The 18900-nt window shown below is 44.3% G+C and overlaps 2 protein-coding genes across 2 annotated transcripts in view; one reads left to right on the forward strand and one right to left on the reverse strand.

Moving 5' to 3' along the window:
• NEB (nebulin) overlaps nt 1-2261 on the forward strand; it is a gene marked incomplete at its 5' end in the record, with an annotated part of 124401 nt that extends 122140 nt beyond the window's left edge. Inside the window, 3 exons of the mRNA XM_079538983.1 lie at nt 312-461; nt 728-837; nt 1445-2261. Coding sequence (XP_079395109.1) covers nt 312-461; nt 728-837; nt 1445-1618 — 434 coding nt within the window. The 3' untranslated portion in view covers nt 1619-2261. The remainder of the gene's footprint in view (nt 1-311; nt 462-727; nt 838-1444) is intronic.
• Nucleotides 2262-3812: 1551 nt separating this feature from the next.
• Nucleotides 3813-18900, reverse strand: part of RIF1 (replication timing regulatory factor 1) — a gene marked incomplete at both ends in the record, with an annotated part of 31274 nt that continues 16186 nt past the window's right edge. The window contains 15 exons of the mRNA XM_079539135.1: nt 3813-4033; nt 4867-4975; nt 5217-5370; nt 6085-6200; nt 6289-6366; nt 6632-6769; nt 7213-9999; nt 11087-11141; nt 11241-11330; nt 12338-12480; nt 13577-13720; nt 14074-14173; nt 14891-15093; nt 15413-15455; nt 16364-16628. Coding sequence (XP_079395261.1) covers nt 3813-4033; nt 4867-4975; nt 5217-5370; nt 6085-6200; nt 6289-6366; nt 6632-6769; nt 7213-9999; nt 11087-11141; nt 11241-11330; nt 12338-12480; nt 13577-13720; nt 14074-14173; nt 14891-15093; nt 15413-15455; nt 16364-16628 — 4646 coding nt within the window. The remainder of the gene's footprint in view (nt 4034-4866; nt 4976-5216; nt 5371-6084; nt 6201-6288; nt 6367-6631; nt 6770-7212; nt 10000-11086; nt 11142-11240; nt 11331-12337; nt 12481-13576; nt 13721-14073; nt 14174-14890; nt 15094-15412; nt 15456-16363; nt 16629-18900) is intronic.

An 18900-nucleotide genomic window follows, 5' to 3' on the forward strand; every position in this document is an offset into this window, starting at 1 on the left:
GTACCTCAGTTCTCTTCCCTGCTCAGTGCTTGAGAAAAGTGGGCATGAGTGGCAGAACAGCGTGGGGCCATTGCACTTTGGCAGCTGACAAAGGGAGGCAAGCAGTAATTTGAGTACAAATTTTGGATATAGCAAGCACAAGAGTGGGAGAAGAACAAATCTGGATATTAGAAATAAACGAGGAACATAAGAACTGTGCTTCTTTTTTATGCTTAGCAAGGGCCAGCAACCACTTCTGCCCACCCCCCACGCTGGCTGGCAGCTCCCTGCTTTATACCTCACACCATAACCAACTGGTTTTCTCCTGGCAGTCCAAGCGCAGCGCCGCAGCAGGGAACACTCCCGCTCTGCCAGTGCCCTGAGCATCAGCGGAGGGGATGAGAAATCAGAGCCCTCAGAGGGGGTGAATCAGCACCTGTCCTACTACAGCAACGAAGGCTTCTTTACCACCACTGCCACAGGTATGGGAACAAAGCTGCAGCTCCTCACAGCTGGGGCCAGGCAGTGCCCAGCCCCTCTGCTGGGACAGGACTCACAGCTGGAGCACATGAGTGCGGAGCTTTGGCCCTGACCAACTGCAGTTGTAGTGCTGTGGATAAAGGGCAGGTCTGATCACCTCCTGACCCATCCCAGGATCCTTAGTCAGAGCAACTGCGCTCCCCTGCCAGTTCCATAACAACTAAAAGCATTAAACTGTAAACTAACCATTTGTTTTCTCCTTTCCTAGTGGGTTATAAACATGCTAAGACCATAGAGCTGCCACAACAAAGATCAGCATCTGTTGCCACTCAGCAAACCACCGTGTCATCCGTTCCTTCCCACCCATCCACTGCTGGGGTAAGTAGCTCTGGGCCACTGCACTGCCCCTCCCCAGCTCAGCAGTTTGAGTGAGCAGGGCTGCTGTTCATGCAGGAGAGACTAGAAGAATCCACAGGCTGAGGTTTGCTGCAAAACCAGCTAAAGGTGCAGCAGCTCTGTTGTTTAACAGTAGACCCTTGAAAGCTTAATCTTACATTTTCTCTCTCCCAGAAAAGTCAGACCCTGCAGCTGTGGCTGGAGCTAACCTGAGCTGACAAACTGTTTAAACAGTGGTACTCAAATACACTCTGACAAGGTCTGGTCCAGCTAAAGCACTAGAGCACAAAGGCACAAGGTGGGGGGCTGGCTGCCCCTCGCAGGACCAAGGAGGCTGCAACTGCCTCAAAGGAATGCAAACAGAAAACACCTTACCAAGACTGGACATTCAAAATCTGTATTTTCAGTATTCTGTGATCCGAAACCAGGATATTTAAGAGCCCAGCCAAAACTCCACCACTGGTGGTACTTTTCAGTAATGCCATCAGTCACAGCTTCACCCGCCCGCCACGTAGTTCGACTCTGAGCAAAACCTAACAGCAGTGATATGAACAGCTCTTAATTTCCCCCTCTTTATTCCAATTCACAGAAGACGTACCGGGCCATGTATGACTACACAGCAGCCGACGCCGACGAGGTTTCCTTCAAAGATGGTGACACAATTGTCAACGTGCAAGCCATTGATGAAGGCTGGATGTATGGGACCGTGCAGAGAACTGGCAAGACAGGCATGCTGCCAGCCAACTACGTGGAGGCTGTGTGAGCCAGAGAACAGCCCTCCCCAGGCACAGCCATTTCCCACTGTCAGCAACAGAACTTTCTACCACCAAAGCACTGCACTGTCTTCCATGGTGAGTGGCAGTGCTTTACAAACCGGCATGGGGAGAGAAAAAAAATACATATAGCAAAACACTCTTGAAACTTCTTCCCTTCAAATTGTTTCTGAAAACTACCTGCAAACACCACCTGGTGCTGCTCATGAGAGCTGCCTTGCTTCTGGTGTCCAAAACCTTTCTGAAATTGCCTACATCTTCCTTTAAAACATTTAAGCATACAATACTATCAACATGTTTTAAGCAATGCCAAAATCACAACACAGTCCCGTATCACTGAGCTTTTGTACCTGTACTGGAGACTATGATTACCAACCATTACTTTGTTCATTCTCCCATGAGGAGAGAATATTTGTGGGCTATTCTGAAACTTTCAAACATGTTTGTTTCCCATGTAAGCTTAGGATCTCAAACCAAAGTTTATCTGGAGGGGAGGTGGTAAAAAAAAGGGGGAAATCTCACAAAGCAAAAGCCTCTTCTGTCTGCTTGCTGAGCTCTTATGCAGGTGTTTTTCTGTTCTGGGGTCAAAAGTTGTTACTTGTAAATTAGTGACTAAATAAAGCTCATGTTTCCGCAGCATGTTTGATGCTTTACTTCACTCTGAAGAGTGCAAATTTATCTTAAAACAATCCTGCTTCATTCAGAAAGAGAGCAGATTCAGGATGCAGCAGTCCCAGCAAGGTGAAAAAGCTGGACAAACAATTATTTGTTTTGCACTGTGGTCATTTGTTTGGTAGCAGCTGGTATCAGCCAGCCTCCAAAGATGGAAGCAGGAAAACAATTCTATCTTGGATAAAGCAAAGTGAGCTCATAGCAGGAAGATTTGCAACTTTAACCCTGAGGCCTTTGTTTAAAGAGAATTCACAGCATACTGTGGTATACACAGCCAGCTTGCAAGAGAAACATTCCTGTTCCTGGAGCCAAGAGATGATTAAACCTGAGGAAGTATATTTGGAAGCAGTGTTATCAGGGAAACAAGAAAACCTCCAGCCACTCACCACTGGTAATGATCACGTTAGTCCTTTAAGACTCTCTGTCTTGCTCATTACTTTCTGAGCTGCACAAACAGGGTACAGATGGGATCCTGCTGCTCAGATACCCCCCAGTCTTTGCTGCCCCACTCACCCCTGCCTGATGATGGCCTGCCAAGCTTCCTCCTAACCTTGAGATTCCAAAGCAACCCTGAGGAAGGGATGAACAATTTGGAAGCAATTTGTTTCATTTTAAGCTTAAAGATTAACATTAACAACTTTGGAAACTAATTGCTCTTTTATTTGCACATGTTGAAGTTCTGACACCTGGAGCCATTCCTTTCCATAAATGTCCAATATATACAAATTAGATTTCAGGGGTAAAAACGGAGAACTCTGAAGGTCTCTGAGAAGCAGCAGTGCATTCCGTGCAATTAAAAACCATAAATTATTAACCAACATTTGCAATCACAAGCCTATACATAATATACAAAGAACCCACGTCAAATTCATTTATTTCCACAAAGGGAAAAGGGTCTTCTCCATCACAGGAGAGCTGCTGCAAACAAAGCTGTTAGAACACAGGAAAAGGCCAACAGGTTCTGCAAAGTCTCTTGCTTACAGTGTTGCTTTTGTCATCAGCTGCAGTGTGATCTGATAACAACACACTCCGTCCCGCTGTCAGCAGGGAACTGAGCACAGCTTACCTCAGTACAGAAGTGCTGAAGGGTTTCAGCAGCTCTGAAGGAAGCAGACATGGGCAGCACGAGAGCAGAGCTGTGAGAGCCATCTCTCACCATACAGATGGAGTTTACAGCAGTAAGAACACTTTTTGGATTTGAAAAAAATAATTTAACTACTCTGTTAGTTTGGTTTCACAGTCTTTGCTATTGCACAACTTGATCAAGTTTTCTTTCACTACCTGAAAGAGATATGCATAGCAATGTAATAGAAATCTCTCTAATAAACTATCCTACAAGTTAAAAAAAAAACAAGCGGGAGAAGTAACGCATGATACATTTTGCTCAAATGGGTGTTAAAAAATCTTCTATAGTACAAAAGGTACAGCTCAAGGATTAACTCACCAGTAAGAAAACTACGCTTTGTGGAAAAACTTGTAACAAAATCCTCCTTACTCAGGAATTCTAAGCAACTACTCTGCACTGTCGTGGGGTGGCGACGTCCATCGGGACCGCAGGGTTCTCATGATGCAGTCTGTCATGCTGGCAAGCTTCTCCTGCATCTCAAACAGGCGGCTGCCGGGGTAGCTGCGGAGATCTGAGGAGGTGAACTGGGCAGCCAGCACTTCCAGCTGGCTCAGGAGATCTGCAGGGGGTGGGCTGCTGCTGCTCAGGGCAATGGGCTCACCCAGATCTGCAAAGGAAGGCAGGGTGGGCAGTCAGGGCGGGGGGTCTCAACCGCAGCATTACTGTGCCACAGTGGGATGCTGCAGGTTGTTCTGTATTAAATAATACATTCAAACAGTCTACAAAGCATCAGAGAGACGGAGCTTCTGACAAGGGCACCCCTAAGGACTAAACACTGCCTCTTCTTTATAGGGATTTGCATTGTATTTGATGAGGGTTAGGTAATAAAAATAAGAAGAGATGTCAAAATAGTGTTATTCACACACTGCCAATGCTCTTTGAGATGTGTTATCCCAAGAAAGTCCACTTTAAACCACTGACTGGAGTCATTCTTGAGTTCTCTGTCCTCTGGTCAACCAAATGCCTCAAATGTCTTACAGGAAAAACAGATTCCTCTGCTAAAACTGTAAAGCCAAACCACAGAATCCATGTAAACAAAACAAAAAAACCCCCAGGCCTCAAAATCCAAACTGGGTATCCTGGGAAACAGCCGAAACACCTGCAGGCATCTCCTCAGCCCCACAGCCCCCTTTGTTCCTGAGCACACCCAGGACTGCAGCAGGACCTGCAGCATCAAACAGCTCAGGAGGAGCACGGGCTGAGATGTGCAAAGCACTCAGAGTCCTGCTGAACACAGAGTTCTAGGGAAAAACAAAGCACATCTTGCCCTCAATGGTTTTAAAAAGTTCCAAAATGCCATTACTGGAGGGCTTCAGGGTGTGATTAACTCAACTCATCCCTTCAGACTAGCTAGCAGCTTCCCAGAAGAAATCAAGTGTTCCATTAGCAGAGAATGAAAGCAGTGACAGCCAGACCCTAAGTAACAAGCAAGCAAGTTACCTGTTGCAAGTTTTTCCTCATCCCCAGGAGGAGATTTATCCCCTGCACTGTTTACTGTTCTCTCCACATCTTCGAGAGCTCCAATTTCTTCACACCCTCGAGATTTTACCTGAGAATTTTTCAGAAAGAACAAAGATGTTCAGAACTACACAGCAGGATGTGCTTTAACAAATACAGTCATTCCCACTGTGAGTGCCCAAACACTGTGCCCCAAATGCCCACCTTGGGCAGATATCACAGCTTAAAGTGATTTCACTAGTAAGACAAATACATTACTCGTGATGAGTGCTTGTTAGTAATTCATTAAGTTACTTTTGGCTTCTTGGGAACCAGGATTAATTAAGCTTTACCTGTTGCTCGTGATATCCTCTTAGAGCTTTTTTAACGTTGGAAACTTTAGGAGAACGGATAGGAAGAGTTTTGATTTCTGATGCTGTCAGAGTACTGAGATCTCCCACTGTCTTTATGTTCTTGGCTCGAATGAGCTGCCCCAGACCTCTGGCACTGCAGCAAAGAAAAGCTAATTAATTAGAAAGAAATTAATTAGGAAGAAAACCTAATTAATTAGATCCACCTCCATCCTCCTTGGTGCAGTTCAGCAGGAAGTGCTCTTACATGAATGTCAATTTACATCCACATAAATAAAGGAAAACAAAATGCAAATGACATTTTTGTTTGCAGAAACACACCTTCTTGCAATGTATCCAAAACCCATCAGAGAGTGGTATTCTGAAGGCACACATCAGTGGAAAGAAGCAGAATACAGCAGGAAAAGGCCATTCAGAGCAGTTTCCAATACAATTCTTTTTTGTCACCTGGATTCAAATCTGAAGACACACCAGCTGAGCTCCTGGTGTTTCTATGGCTGTAATGCAGATCTTAACCAGGAATCCCACTGTGCCTGCAGTCCTGCAGTGCCCTCAAGCAGTACTGGGATGGCAGCACCCTCAGCCATCCCCTTTGATACAGTGGAAGCTCTGATCACTTTGTAACAGATCACTAAGATCCATCTGCTCTGTCTTGCAGGTAAGTTTGGTGCAAACTTTTCACAGCTTTACCTAAAGACCACTCGAGTCATTCCAAGGTTGTTGGGAGAAGAAGCAGGGGATACAGTTTTGCAAAAGACCTCCATAGTTTATCATTTTTTTGTTGCTGTTAAGATCCAGAAAAAACTCAGTTTCCATTAAATCATGTTTTCCAAAGCAGCAAGGCACTTACCATATATTTGATGTGATCTGAGGTAAAATTACATCAACGGGTGCCTTACATCCAGCTAAGGCAGGATACACACATTCTGTAGGGGAAGGCAGTGACTCCTTCACCATTTCTGTCATCTGAAATAACACAGAAAAATTATTAGATTAACTGTCACACAACTGAATACAAGAAAGAGTAAGAAATGTGAACCAAAGCACTTCTTACTAAACACTTCTTTGAGCTCTTAAATTTAGGGTTACGAGATCCTGGGGACAGAAATCCTTTGGTTGGAGTGGTAATAGGCTGGATAGAAAAAGAGGAAAAAAATCTCTCAGGATTGTAAGAACTCAACCAATTTTCACTTTCTAGCTACCTAGCTTAGAGCATGTAGGCCTGCAGAGCAACAGAATGAGCCACAGAACAAACCAGTTACAGCTAGTTCTTAAACTTACCCCTGTTCTACTCTTTGCTCTTACAACTGTTTGCAAGGAACTACAGGCATGTGTTACAGCTGGCTACGTCACTCTGAGAAACTGAAGACTTATGCAAAAAAAAAATCTGAAGTTACCTTAGTCTGAATATTAGATAAGATTTTAAGACTTCGTGAAGACGGTGAAGAATGGGATCTAATGACAGGACTTCTCCTGTCTATGTCATCAGCCAGTCCTTCTTGATAAATAGGATTTGCAAAAGAGACCCGACGAATCTGTTGTCAGAGAGAAGTAGTTTTGATAGCATGAACCACTACAGTCTGCTGAAGGGAGTCCAAAGAGACAAAATCACTCCTTTTGAAATGGATAGCCACTGAAATTCCTGAACACCATTCCACCCAAGGACTGAAGCCACAGTTACAATGGCTTCTGCTGAAGGAAACATTTTGTGTTTCCCAAAAATGCATTGGTAAGATGCTGATTTCGCAGTGGCATTTGTTCCACTGCAACTCCTGCAGGCAGAGCAGCCATTGGGGCTGTTCTGAAAACAAACCTCCCAAGCTCCTAGTAATACAAGCCTGCTGATGTCTGTGCATTACAAAAATAACTACAGGCCTTTATCTTCAGTGTACCTTCATTTACAAATGAAAAAATTAAGTTGATAACAGCAGGTATTTGGAACAGAATGAACCGTATCACAGAACAAACTGCACAATACCTTATTAGCAGGTGACAAAGAATCATCTTCTTGGTGCCTTTTTACCCCTCTCTTCAAAATACTGGTGGATGGAGAAGCTGAAGGAGACCATGTGCAGCGTGCCTGCATTCCGCTGGGGCTCTCATTAACCGAAATGAAAGAATTCAGACCTTCTGGCTTCTGAGGCGAATCTGCACTCTGATTTTTTACTACATCTTCATTGCCTACAGCCATGTTCTCAGGCCCTGTAATCTCAGCTTCCAGCAGTTCCTCCCCCATCTCGTTATCTGGAGTAATGCAAACTTCTCCCAGAGCGTTCTCAGCTTTCTCCTCGCTGTCCTGCTTGCTTTCTAGCTCATCCATCTGTTTTGTCTCAGGTTTGCTACCATCAGCCAACACCTCAGGCATCTCCTCCATTTCCCCATGCTCGCTTTTTTCTTCTTTTTCTCCAGCTGCCTTTTCCTCACTGTGATCCCCTCCAACCACAGAGCTGTCACCAGGCTCATCCGAAGCACGCTCAGACACAGACACACACTGCTCAGCTCCGTCACTCTCATCATCAACTTCTTCTTTCACTTTTACTTCCACTACAAGATCACTAATTTCACCTGCTGTATGTGCTGGATTCTCTACCTCTTCCTCCATAACACCACAATTTCCTTGCAGACGATCTTCACATGCTCTCTCTCTTTCCAAGCTCGACATACTGGATTCCTTAGCAGGAGGCAGCGGTGTGCTCATGGCACAAGGTGTGATGGACAAACTCTCCTCCAGATTCGAGCTGCCAGACACCTCTGCTGCACTGACAGCTGCCTGACCTGGCGTGGTCTGGGGCTCAATCAGTTCACAAGGATCCTCATTTTTTGACTCACTGAGTGATGTTTGCTGCTTCATCCTTTTCGAGCAGCAGTCACAGCTCTTTACTTTTCTCACCCTTTTGCTTCTCTTGTGCTGACAGTCCTGCATTTGTGCAGAGGAAAAGTCAGTCACTGAAGCATCTGCTCCTTGTGCTATCTCAGGCTGAACTCTCAAATGCTGTTCCACAGATCCTTGCTTTTCAGTGCATTTATTTTCCTCTCCTTTCAAAACTTCATCAGACACCTGAAGGTCACTGAAAGATCCTGCCAACATACCAGCTTTGCTTTGTTCCACGCTTGCAGTCTGTGTATTGGGTGAAGTCTTTGAGCTGGCAGACCCCTCAGCTTCACCAGCATCTGCAAGCAGTACTTCATTTTTCATATCAGATGGTGCAGGCATCAGTGCTGCATCTGTGATGGCTTCACTGCTTAATTCGCTTTCATTCATCCCCAGTAGATTCTTACTTTCATCTGCTTGAGAAGACACCTCATGATTTTGGCTTTCTGGCTGGACATCCTTCCGTTTACCTTCAAGAGAATCACTTTTATTTTTTGTTTTTCCAGATTTTTTCTTTAAACTTCCCTTCTTGGTCTCAGAGCCATCAGCCTCTGCGTTTTCTATGCTGGAAAGCAATCCCTGTGAACTCCTCCTGGTGTGGTACCGTGGCCTTTCCCTTTTCTTCTCACCTACTGTGTCTGAGCTACAGTCCTGACTTTCCGTGTCATTCTTCAATGCATCTTCTGGCTTCCTAGCACTCCTGTTTGCTTCCTCATTAGCACCCTTTGGAGCAGAAGGCTCCTTTGAGCCCAAGTCCTCTGCAGCACTTCTCTCAGGTAGGCCACTTTCTTTTTTGACTGCATATTCTGAAGCTTTCCCACAAACTGCTTTTTGCTTCTGAGATGCATCCTCTTTAGTCTGGGGCACCTTCTTTTGCAGAGCTTTTTCATCTTCTTTACGTCTGTCTTTTTTTTGGTAGCCATCTTCCTTATCCTGACTACCTGCTGCCAGTTCTGCATTTTCTGACCGTCGTCTCGAAGAACGTCTCAGTATTTTCTGACTCAGAGATGCATGTGGGCCCTGACTACCATCACCTGTTACCTGCTCAGAGGACACAGCCACCTTCGGGGGTGTATTTTCCTTAGAATCCATTTCAAACGCCCGGACCTTTTCTATTTCTGCTATTACACCTTCAGTTTTTTTGATTTCTGGCTCTGCAGAGCTGACAGGTTGGGGCTGAGCAGTGAGAATACGCTCCATGTCTTCTACTGAACAAGATGATTCAGGACTATTTTCCATGCTATTGGAAACAAAAGACTCCTGTGCACTTTTTTCTTGTTCTGAGCTAGTTAACACCTTGGACTGTTGATTTCCATGCTGTTCCATTTTACTCTGTCTGCGTGTCAACCTTCGTTTTGCAGCAGAAATTTGCTCAGCTTGTGAAGACTTTTTATTCTCTTCCCCAGACTTCCCTGGCTTATGCCCAGTCTTGCATGTGGTTGTATTTCCGTGTTTATCTGGCACAGGAGCACTTCGAGACATCCCTGAGGCACTGTTTAATGCTGAAGGGCTGAAGGGCCTGCTCTCTGAACCATCAAACTTCTCCAATGTAATAAAAGATTGCCGCCGGCTCACAGGCTGTGGCGTTCCTGAGATCACATCGCTTGAAGCAGAACTGCTACTGACATTAGAAGTGTTTTCATTCCCTACTAAGGATACCTGTGAAGCTGCTTCTGTATGACTTTTTTCTAATCCCTCTCCAACTGATGGCTCCTCTTCAACGATTCCAGTTCTATCACCCCTTTGCAATTCTCCTTCGCTGTTTAAAATTGAGTTCTTCTCTATGTGAGCAGCAGACTTCTCTTTCACATCCTCCAGTGAATTCTGCAGTTGGCAGTCCCCCGTGACTCCATTTGAATCAGCAATACAGCTTTTACTCCTTTCGTTCTCTTCCTGTTCCAAAAACAGCAAATTCTGGTTTTGCTATTACATAAAAAAATAGTTCTTCAGATTGCCTTATGATGTGCCCACCCTGTTGTGTCCCCCAGCAGAATCACAGCAGAGCTGATACTGGCAGGGCCCTGCAGTCCATCTGGGCCAACCCCTGCACCAGACCTATCCTAACAGCTCCACTCCCTCCTTATGCTGGGGATCCCAAAATCAGCCACTCCAAGTTTTCTCCTCACAAAATGCTTCTTTCCTTTATAAAATTTAATGTTTAAACCCCCTCGAGCCCTTGCAGCTTCAACCAAAAGCAGTTCAGAATAAGGAAGCACAGCTCAACTGTTTAAAAGTACAGTCACCAAAGTGTGACCACTCCGTGTATGTGTATACATTGTATATTTTGATGTCTGAGAAGAGTTACAGGGAAACAAGAAGCATTCAAATTACATCTGCTGGCAGGAAAGGTTATGGAAATAAGTTAACAAGAGTTAGTTTCCTAGCTTTGTGCTTCCAGAACAGCACTGCAGTAAGTCACAGCTCAGTCTGTGCTGCAGTAAGTTCACTCTAAGTCCCACGATGCCTGCAGCCCTGTAACAAAATGACTTCAATACACCCTTGTTGAACTGACCACATAAATTCTTGTGCCTTGAAATTAAGTTCAAGCGTTTAATAAGAGACCCTTTGTTATGTAAAGCAGAACACAGCAGAAAGAACACTACAAACAGTACCAGATTGAAAGATGTCGATGAGAATGATACAAATCCCAAGAGCTATCAGTATATGCCATGGTTATGTAAGCCTGGGCCCTAACTATGCAGAAATGGAGCAGACAGGAAGCTCAGGAAACAATGCATTCTGCAGAGTCTTACAGGTTAATCAATATGGAAAATGAAACTATTATTGTCAGCAGATACATCTGGGTATGTTCTGTTGTTGTTTTTTTTAATTGCTTTTCAAAGGAATCTAAAAAGGACTTATTAATCAAAGGCAGTAATCAAGGAATTTTGGCATTACCAGAGCTACCATTATGAAGAAAGCATCACCAATACGGTTGTAATTCTGATACTTTAAGTCCCATTAGACATTGAGAAATTACCTGAGGATTGTTTTTAATATCTTCTTTTGCATTTTCTATTAAAGATGACTTTTCCCTAAAATAAAAGTTAATTAAATTAGAAGTGCTGCAAAAAAAAAGAAAGAAAGAAAGAAAGGGGACACCTTTAATGCATATACCGGCCCCCCTTACTTACAAAGAATCTTCCTGGCTCTGAGTATATTGAGAAAATAAGGTAGTATCTTGTGATGAGTCTAAATTGTTGTACATAGCAGGAATACCAACTCTGAAACAAAACCAGAAATGATTAAGTTGGAATACTAAAAAAAAATACATTGGATGAGAGTGGGTATTATGATGCATCACAAGACAGCAAATTCTCAATATGAGGTTGACTTCTAAACTCTTAAGACTACTCAAACAGCAACATGCATTACAGTATGGATTGCTGTAAAAGAAGCAATGCAGCATGTACCGAGTATCAGGAGACTCTGTAAGCACACATTCCACTCCACACTCTGGAAAAGAAAAGACACAGTATTGCTATCTGCCACTGCAACCTCACAATCCAACTGGAAAAAGAAACAAAGTGGACGTGGATCACCATTTATCCCCTGAATTGAGAACCACAGTTTTCACCCGCACCAACTTTAGTTCCAACCATGCTTATGGGTGTATGTGTGGCTAATGAAGAGCTGTGGGCAGGATCCCACTGTGCAAGGGATCCATCAGCACAAGCTGACCGCTTAGTCCAGCTGTGTTCCTGTAAAACACAACTGCACATAAGGTTTGCTTGTACTCTTTTAGGGACCACCTGCCTGAAGATCCTAGAGTTATTTTCTTGCAGAAAAAGACAGGATAATTCTAAGATCCCCTTCTTACTGACTTTTTGGATTATCCTGATTTCCTACACGCTGCTGACATAAAAAGTTCTCTTTCAAAGCTAAGAGTTTTTCCTGCAGATCAGGTGAGAACCCTTTTAATTCCACAAATCAGAAAAATGTCAGCTTTAATTCACATTGCAAGAGTCGGGAGGTACAAACATGCTCTGTTATCTGTTTGATGCTTGGAGGTACATTTAATTCAAGTAGGAAATGTAGAACAGAGAATAACTTGATTGCTTTAAGACAGTAAGGCGAGGAACTTTGTTAGCTCTAAATGTTTTAACTTGAAAGGAAGACAAGGAAATAATTACACACAGTAATCTGAAATACAGGAACTGAAGTTATGTCTATTTGATGTACCTAACAAAACGACATTTCACATTAAAGTTTAAAAGAATGAATGACAAACCTCTTTGACCTAAGCACTTCTTTTTGATGTTCTGTCAATATCCTTGCTTTTGTTTCTGGGGGAATGAATACAAAATCAACAGATTTCTCTTCTTCCAGAAGTACGTCGCTTTTAGGCTTTGAAGCTGAAAACTCCAATTTCAACTACAGGAAGATTGAAAAAAAAAAAAAAACAAAACAAACTGGATTAGAAACAAAGTAGTGGAACTGAAAACTGCTTCGTAGCTCAGGTAGAGCCATCCAGAATGAAACAGCTTTCAGATCAGCACAGTTGTCTCAGCACGCTGAATCGGCACACGTCCCTCAGTAGATGCTGACTGCATTGAAAGAACATGGACATGACTTAAAGATGCCAAAAACAAGCCAGTATCATTTCTTGTTCTCAGGCATATTTACCCATTTTGACAGCTATTAACTGCAGAGCTAGGAAGGAATGTAAAAGCTCTGCTTGAGCATGATCCCAGCCACCTTAATCTATCAGGAGCTGGTTTATCACTCAATATATGGCTAAGCAGAAAAATCAGTTACATCACAGTGGTGCTGTGCATGGCTGTAATGATGCCTGAAGCACTTGCTTCCTCTGCATCAGCATCACACAGAAATGAATACCAGTGTTCACATGGAGAACAGCACATGCCTGCTTAACCACCAGAAGGGAACTGTGCAGTTGCAGTCAAATGGCAAAGTACTGAATTTCAATAAACTCCCATACAGAGAAGCGTCAAGACAGCGGCCTTCCAGTACGTGAAGGGAATTTACAAGCAGGAGGGAGACTGACTTCTCTCATGGTCTGAAAGCGACAGGACAAGGGGGGAATGATTTTAAACAAGAAGGGAGATTTAGGTTAGATGTTAGGGAGATATTTTTTACTCAGAGGATGGTGAGGCACCGGCACAGGCTGCCCAGAGAGGCTGTGGATGCCCCATCCCTGGAGGCTCTCAAGGCCAGGCTGCACAGGTGGCAACTCTGGCCATAGTAGGGAGTTGGAACTAGGTGGTTTTTAAGGTTCCTCACAACTTAAGCCATTCTATCACTGTGATCCATCAGGCAGCCTTCCATGATTCCTCCTTAAAACACAACCTTTAAACTTACTAGAGAATTCAAACAAAAAAAAAAAGTAACAAAGTATGCTCTACAGTTTGGTTTATAAGGAAAAAAATCAAGTAATTTATTAATTCTAACTCAAAATGCCCAAAAGAATAACAGATTTTGACTGTCACATTATCAGTAAACATCTCACCTTCGCAGACGAGACTTGCACATTATCAGACTTGTCCTTTACTTCATTTTTTAGTTCACTTGTCTGGGCCAATATAGAGTCTCGTTTCTGACCCAAGTTTACTTCCATCCCACTCAGCTTTGCATCCCATTGGGAGTTTTCTGCCTATTCAAATAAAAATACAGTGAATACATCGTATGAAGCAACTTCAAGCTCAAACCCACCAAGATGTATTCATTACTACAGCTGATCACACTCATTTTCACCTAAAGTACATAAAGAACTTAAAAACATCATTTTGAACAAGCTCATAGAATTACAGATTTAAAATGCATTCACTGAGGCAGTTCAGTCTTCTGTTGAGTGTTTACACAGCATGGTTTACCATCAGAAACATGAAGTAATTGCAAGCCAATTCCACTAAACAAAAGTCAAAACTGACCTTTGCAGTACCTTCTGAATAATTGCCAGGACATGACACACAATCAAACATCCACAGGGGTCAACAAAACATTTACCTCATCAGAGAATGGGCCGCTTTGCTCGTCAGCTATCTCAATGCTTTCAAAACCAGGCAGCAAGAGTGGCATTTTCTGTTTGGCTTGGCTTAACACAGGTCTGCTCAACAAAACAATTCAGGCTTATGAGAAGCATGCAGTAATACCAGCAGCTACCCCAGCTGTCAGTACAGGCAGAATGTGAACTGTACCCATAACAATGCTAATGCATGGTGTGTAACCTGAAATCTCTTTCTTGGAAGTATTACAGCCCACGGCTGTAGAATTAAATTAAATCAGTCTAAAGATAGGTTACTAGGTATGTAAGCAGGAGGGGGAACAGATATTTATGAGGGTGGACAGCGACAGGACAAGGGGGAATGGTTCTAAATTGAGACAGGGGAGGTTCAGGTTGGATATTAGGAGGAAGTTTTTCACACACAGGGGGTGATAATGCACTGGCACAGGCTGCCCAAGGAGGCTGTGGATGCCCCATCCCTGCAGGCATTCAAGGCCAGGCTGGATGTGGCTCTGGGCAGCCTGGGCTGCTGGTTGGTGACCTGCACACAGCAGAGGGTTGCAACTGGATGAGCACTGTGCTCCTTTGCAACCCAGGGCATGTGATTCCCTGAATACTCTTCCAAGCTCTCTAGAACCACATATTTACATCACCCTTCATAAGTAAGCAACATACTACATTTTCTTTCCACAATCACATCCTTCTCTAAGTATAGCTCTTACACTCAGAGAAGACCTGCTGAATGCTGCACTGCCCCTTTTACACTTTGCTCCGCAACAATTCACACACAATGTATACAAAAACAAAAGCACATCTTACTTTAATTCTTCAGGGTACGTCAGTGATGCAGCCTTAGCAAATGTTGCATTCCAGAAGTTGGCACACTGTTTGCGTATCTGTTTGCTCTTATGCTGAAATACTACACAGAGCAATGGAGAAAGCTGCTCCAGCAGCTCACTGTCATAGCAGCCCGTGCAGTGGGACTGTAAACACAGGATAATCTCAGCCAGGAGTTTTTCAAGCTGAGGAAAGGAAGAAGCAATATGTGCATATTTTTTAGGTTTTCATTCAAATATTGCACATGTTCTCTATTTAAAGCTTGTGATTTAAGACAGACAGCAGGCAATCACAGCCTGAACAAACCAATTTAGAAACCACCCCACAGAACAAGTCTCTCTAATACTCACGTTCCCTTGTCTTAGTTACTGCCCCAATTCAGCATGGTTTAAAAATTAAATCTCTACCTTCACTACAATTTTGTTCAGAATCCAAGATGAACAGAAAAACCTCCACACAGCCCCTATATCTCCCCAACCCCTACTACTTCTCTACCAAACTCACCTTGCTGTTAAGATTACTGTATGCTTTAGGTACATCAACAAGCCTGCCAAAACAAAAAAAGGTATGACATATTTTGCTCTCATTTACCCCAAGAGTTAAACACAGACTCCCCAGCACTGCACACTGTGTTTTAATACACAACTCAGTGAGGTAATGCTGTGAAACAAACCCACTGCACTATTTTTAAGTTGCCTGAACTAAGTATTCAAAGGTTATCTTTGAGCTTCCACTGATAGATGCTAATTTCGAGAAGAACTGATGGAAAGATTAACAATTAGTACAAACTCGTAATTACAAATGTTGATTAATAGCAAGTGTTGGGGCTTTTTTTAGGACGTTGAGGAGGCTTCCAAGTCTGTATTTGTTTGCATATGCCTTCCCTCAAAAAAAAACAACCCAATGCTCATGTCTCCTATTTAATGAGTAGCTGCACAAAAGATGACACAAAGCAAGACAGATGGGATGGGAGATAGAAAGGTGGTGTTCAACCCAACCTCACAGAGGAACAAATGGATTTTTGCAGCTGTACTGCATTCATCTCCTTATCCTGAACAAAGTCTTCACACCCTGTATCATCTACAGATCAGAATCTATCCCCTGGCAGCCCCTCCCACCAAGCCCATCCTAAATCCCACCCTGTTCTAGGAAGGAAAACCATGAAGGATTAAAATAAGAAAACGCCAGATCAGAACAAAAACCAAAGAAAACAAACACACAGCAAACAAACGTGATTCTACTGCACTTCAACTAATTCTGATTGAAGTAGAAGGTGCCCTGAAAGCTGTCAGACTTCAAAGCTGAAAGTCCTCACTGTCCTAGCATCAGCCCAGCACTGAAGCTTTGAAAACCCTGAGCCATGTTTAAACACATTGTGCTGCAGACTACACAAAGTTTCCCAGCTATGCAGCAATGCAGTGAGTTCAGTTTTCCAACCATTATTGAAATACTCACTTTGTTTTCTCATAAAACACTGCCAGTGGTTTTGAAAAAACTGCAAACATGGTCCCGATCACCGAAGGCAAAGAAACGTGGCTGATGATGTTGTGAAGAACAGCAATAACTGAATGACCAACAGATGCCAATGATTCTGGGCAGCTTTCTTCAGAACTGAGTGCATGAAAGGAGTCCAGTAACATCACCAGGAGCTTGAACAGGGAGGAGAGCTTCCCAAGGGGCTCCCTTTTCTTCTTAGACCAGTCAGTAGGTGTCTGTGGAGCTAATATCAAAAGAGAAAGATGTATTTTTTCCTATACAACCAACACACATCACAACAAAACACAGCTTAACTTCCCTTCTACATGGGAAACATGACTTTGATTCCTAAACTATACCTACATAGGAAGTTTTGAACTAGATCTAAAAGAAAACATACATTTCCCAGTGCATAACTTTATCATACTATTACAGACACAGCTCTCCTTTTATTTGTATTTACTGCTCACCCTAATGACTGTTTTTAAGCATCTTTAATGCTTCCTTGCAGAAGAGAGCAGCCACACCAGAGCTGTCAGCTAGTAGATGTGAATTCAGACAAGGGGGGGGAGAAGGGAAGCTACCAAGTTTCATTCAGAGTGAAGTCCATCATGTTTTTGCTCACCAGTATCCCCCATTGAAGCATTTCATTCTTTCAGCAGCCCAATATTATGTCTTATTACTTTAAGCTAGGGCAGAGAAATCATGAAAAACATGGAGTTTCATACTGAATTTATTCATTTTGGAAATCAGTTCTTCAGATTTTTTTCTCAATTCCTTATCAGCTACGATGCAAAGTGTATACTGACTATTATCACAGAATCACAGAATCACAGAATCACCCGGGTTGGAAGGGACCTCAAGGATCATGTAGTTCCAACCCCCCTGCCTAGCAGGGCCACCAAACATACACATTTAGATCAGGTTGCCCAGGACCCCGTCCAACCTGGCCTTGAACACGTCCAAGGACGGGGCATCCACAACCTCCCTGGGCAGCCCGTTCCAGGGCCTAACCACTCTCCTCGTAAAGAACTTCCCCCTAACATCCAACCTAAATCTTCCCTCCTTCAACTTGGATCCATTTCCCCTAGTCCTGCTATTGTCAGCCCTTATGAAGAGTTTACTCCCCTCCTGGGTGTAGGTTCCCTTCAGGTATTGATAGGCTGCAATGAGGTCGCCCCGCAGCCTTCTCTTCTCCAGGCTGAACAAGCCCAACTCCCTCAGCCTGTCCTCATAGGGGAGGTGCTCTAGCCCCCTGATCATCTTAGTCGCCCTCCTCTGGACCCTTTCCAAAATCTCCATGTCTTTCTTGTACTGAGGGCTCCACACCTGGACACAGTACTCCAGATGGGGCCTCACAAGAGCCGAGTAGAGAGGGACAATCACTTCCCTGTCCCTGCTGACCACCCCTCTCCTGATGGAGCCCAGGATCCCATTTGCCTTTCGAGCTGCCAGAGCGCACTGCTGGCTCATGTTGAGTCTCTCGTCCATCAGGACCCCCAGGTCCTTCTCTGCCGAGCTGCTCTCAAGGACCACTCCTCCCAGCTTGTACGGGTGCCTGTGGTTCTTCCGGCCCAAATGCAAAACCTTGCACTTTGCCGTGTTGAACCTCATTAGGTTCACCCGAGCCCAGCTTTCCAGCCTGTCGAGGTCCCTCTGAATGGCATCCCTTCCTTCCACCGTATCAACCGCACCACTCAGCTTGGTGTCGTCAGCAAACTTGCTGAGGGTGCACTCAATTCCCTCATCGATGTCATTGATAAAGATGTTAAAGAGCACCGGTCCCAAGACAGACCCTTGGGGGACACCACTTGTTACCGGCCTCCACCTGGACATAGAGCCATTGACCATCACCCTCTGTCTGCGGCCTTTCAACCAATTGCTTATCCATCGGGTCGTCCACCCATCAAATCCACTTCCCTCCAATTTGGAGATGAGGATGTGGTGGGGGACCATGTCAAAGGCCTTGCTCAGGTCCAGGAAAATGACATCGGTCGCCTTCCCTTCGTCCACCAATGCCGTCACTCCATCATAGAAGGCCACAAGATTAGTTAGGCATGACCTTCCTTTGGTGAAGCCGTGCTGGCTGTCTCGGATCACATGCTCATTCTTTATGTGATCGAGCATGTTGTCCAGGAGGATCTGTTCCATGATTTTCCCAGGCACGGAGGTGAGACTCACCGGCCTGTAGTTCCCCGGGTCCTCCCTGCTCCCCTTCTTGTATATGGGAGTGACGTGACCCTTCCTCCAGTCGTCCGGGACCTCACCTGACAGCCACGACTTCTCAAATATGATGGAGAGCGGCTCGGCAACCACCTCAGCCAGCTCCTTCAGGACCCTGGGATGCACGCCATCCGGCCCCATAGACTTATATTCATTCAGTCTAAGGAGGCACTGTCGGACTTGCTCTGCCCTTACAGTGGGGAGGGATTTACCTCCTTGGTCCCCACATAGAGGTTTGGGGATGCAGGGCTCAGGGACGTGAAAAAGACTAGAATCCTGGCCACCAGTGAAGA

The sequence above is a fragment of the Tetrao urogallus genome, assembly GCF_951394365.1.
Source record: "Tetrao urogallus genome assembly, chromosome: 8".
NCBI classification, from domain to species: Eukaryota; Metazoa; Chordata; class Aves; order Galliformes; family Phasianidae; genus Tetrao; species Tetrao urogallus.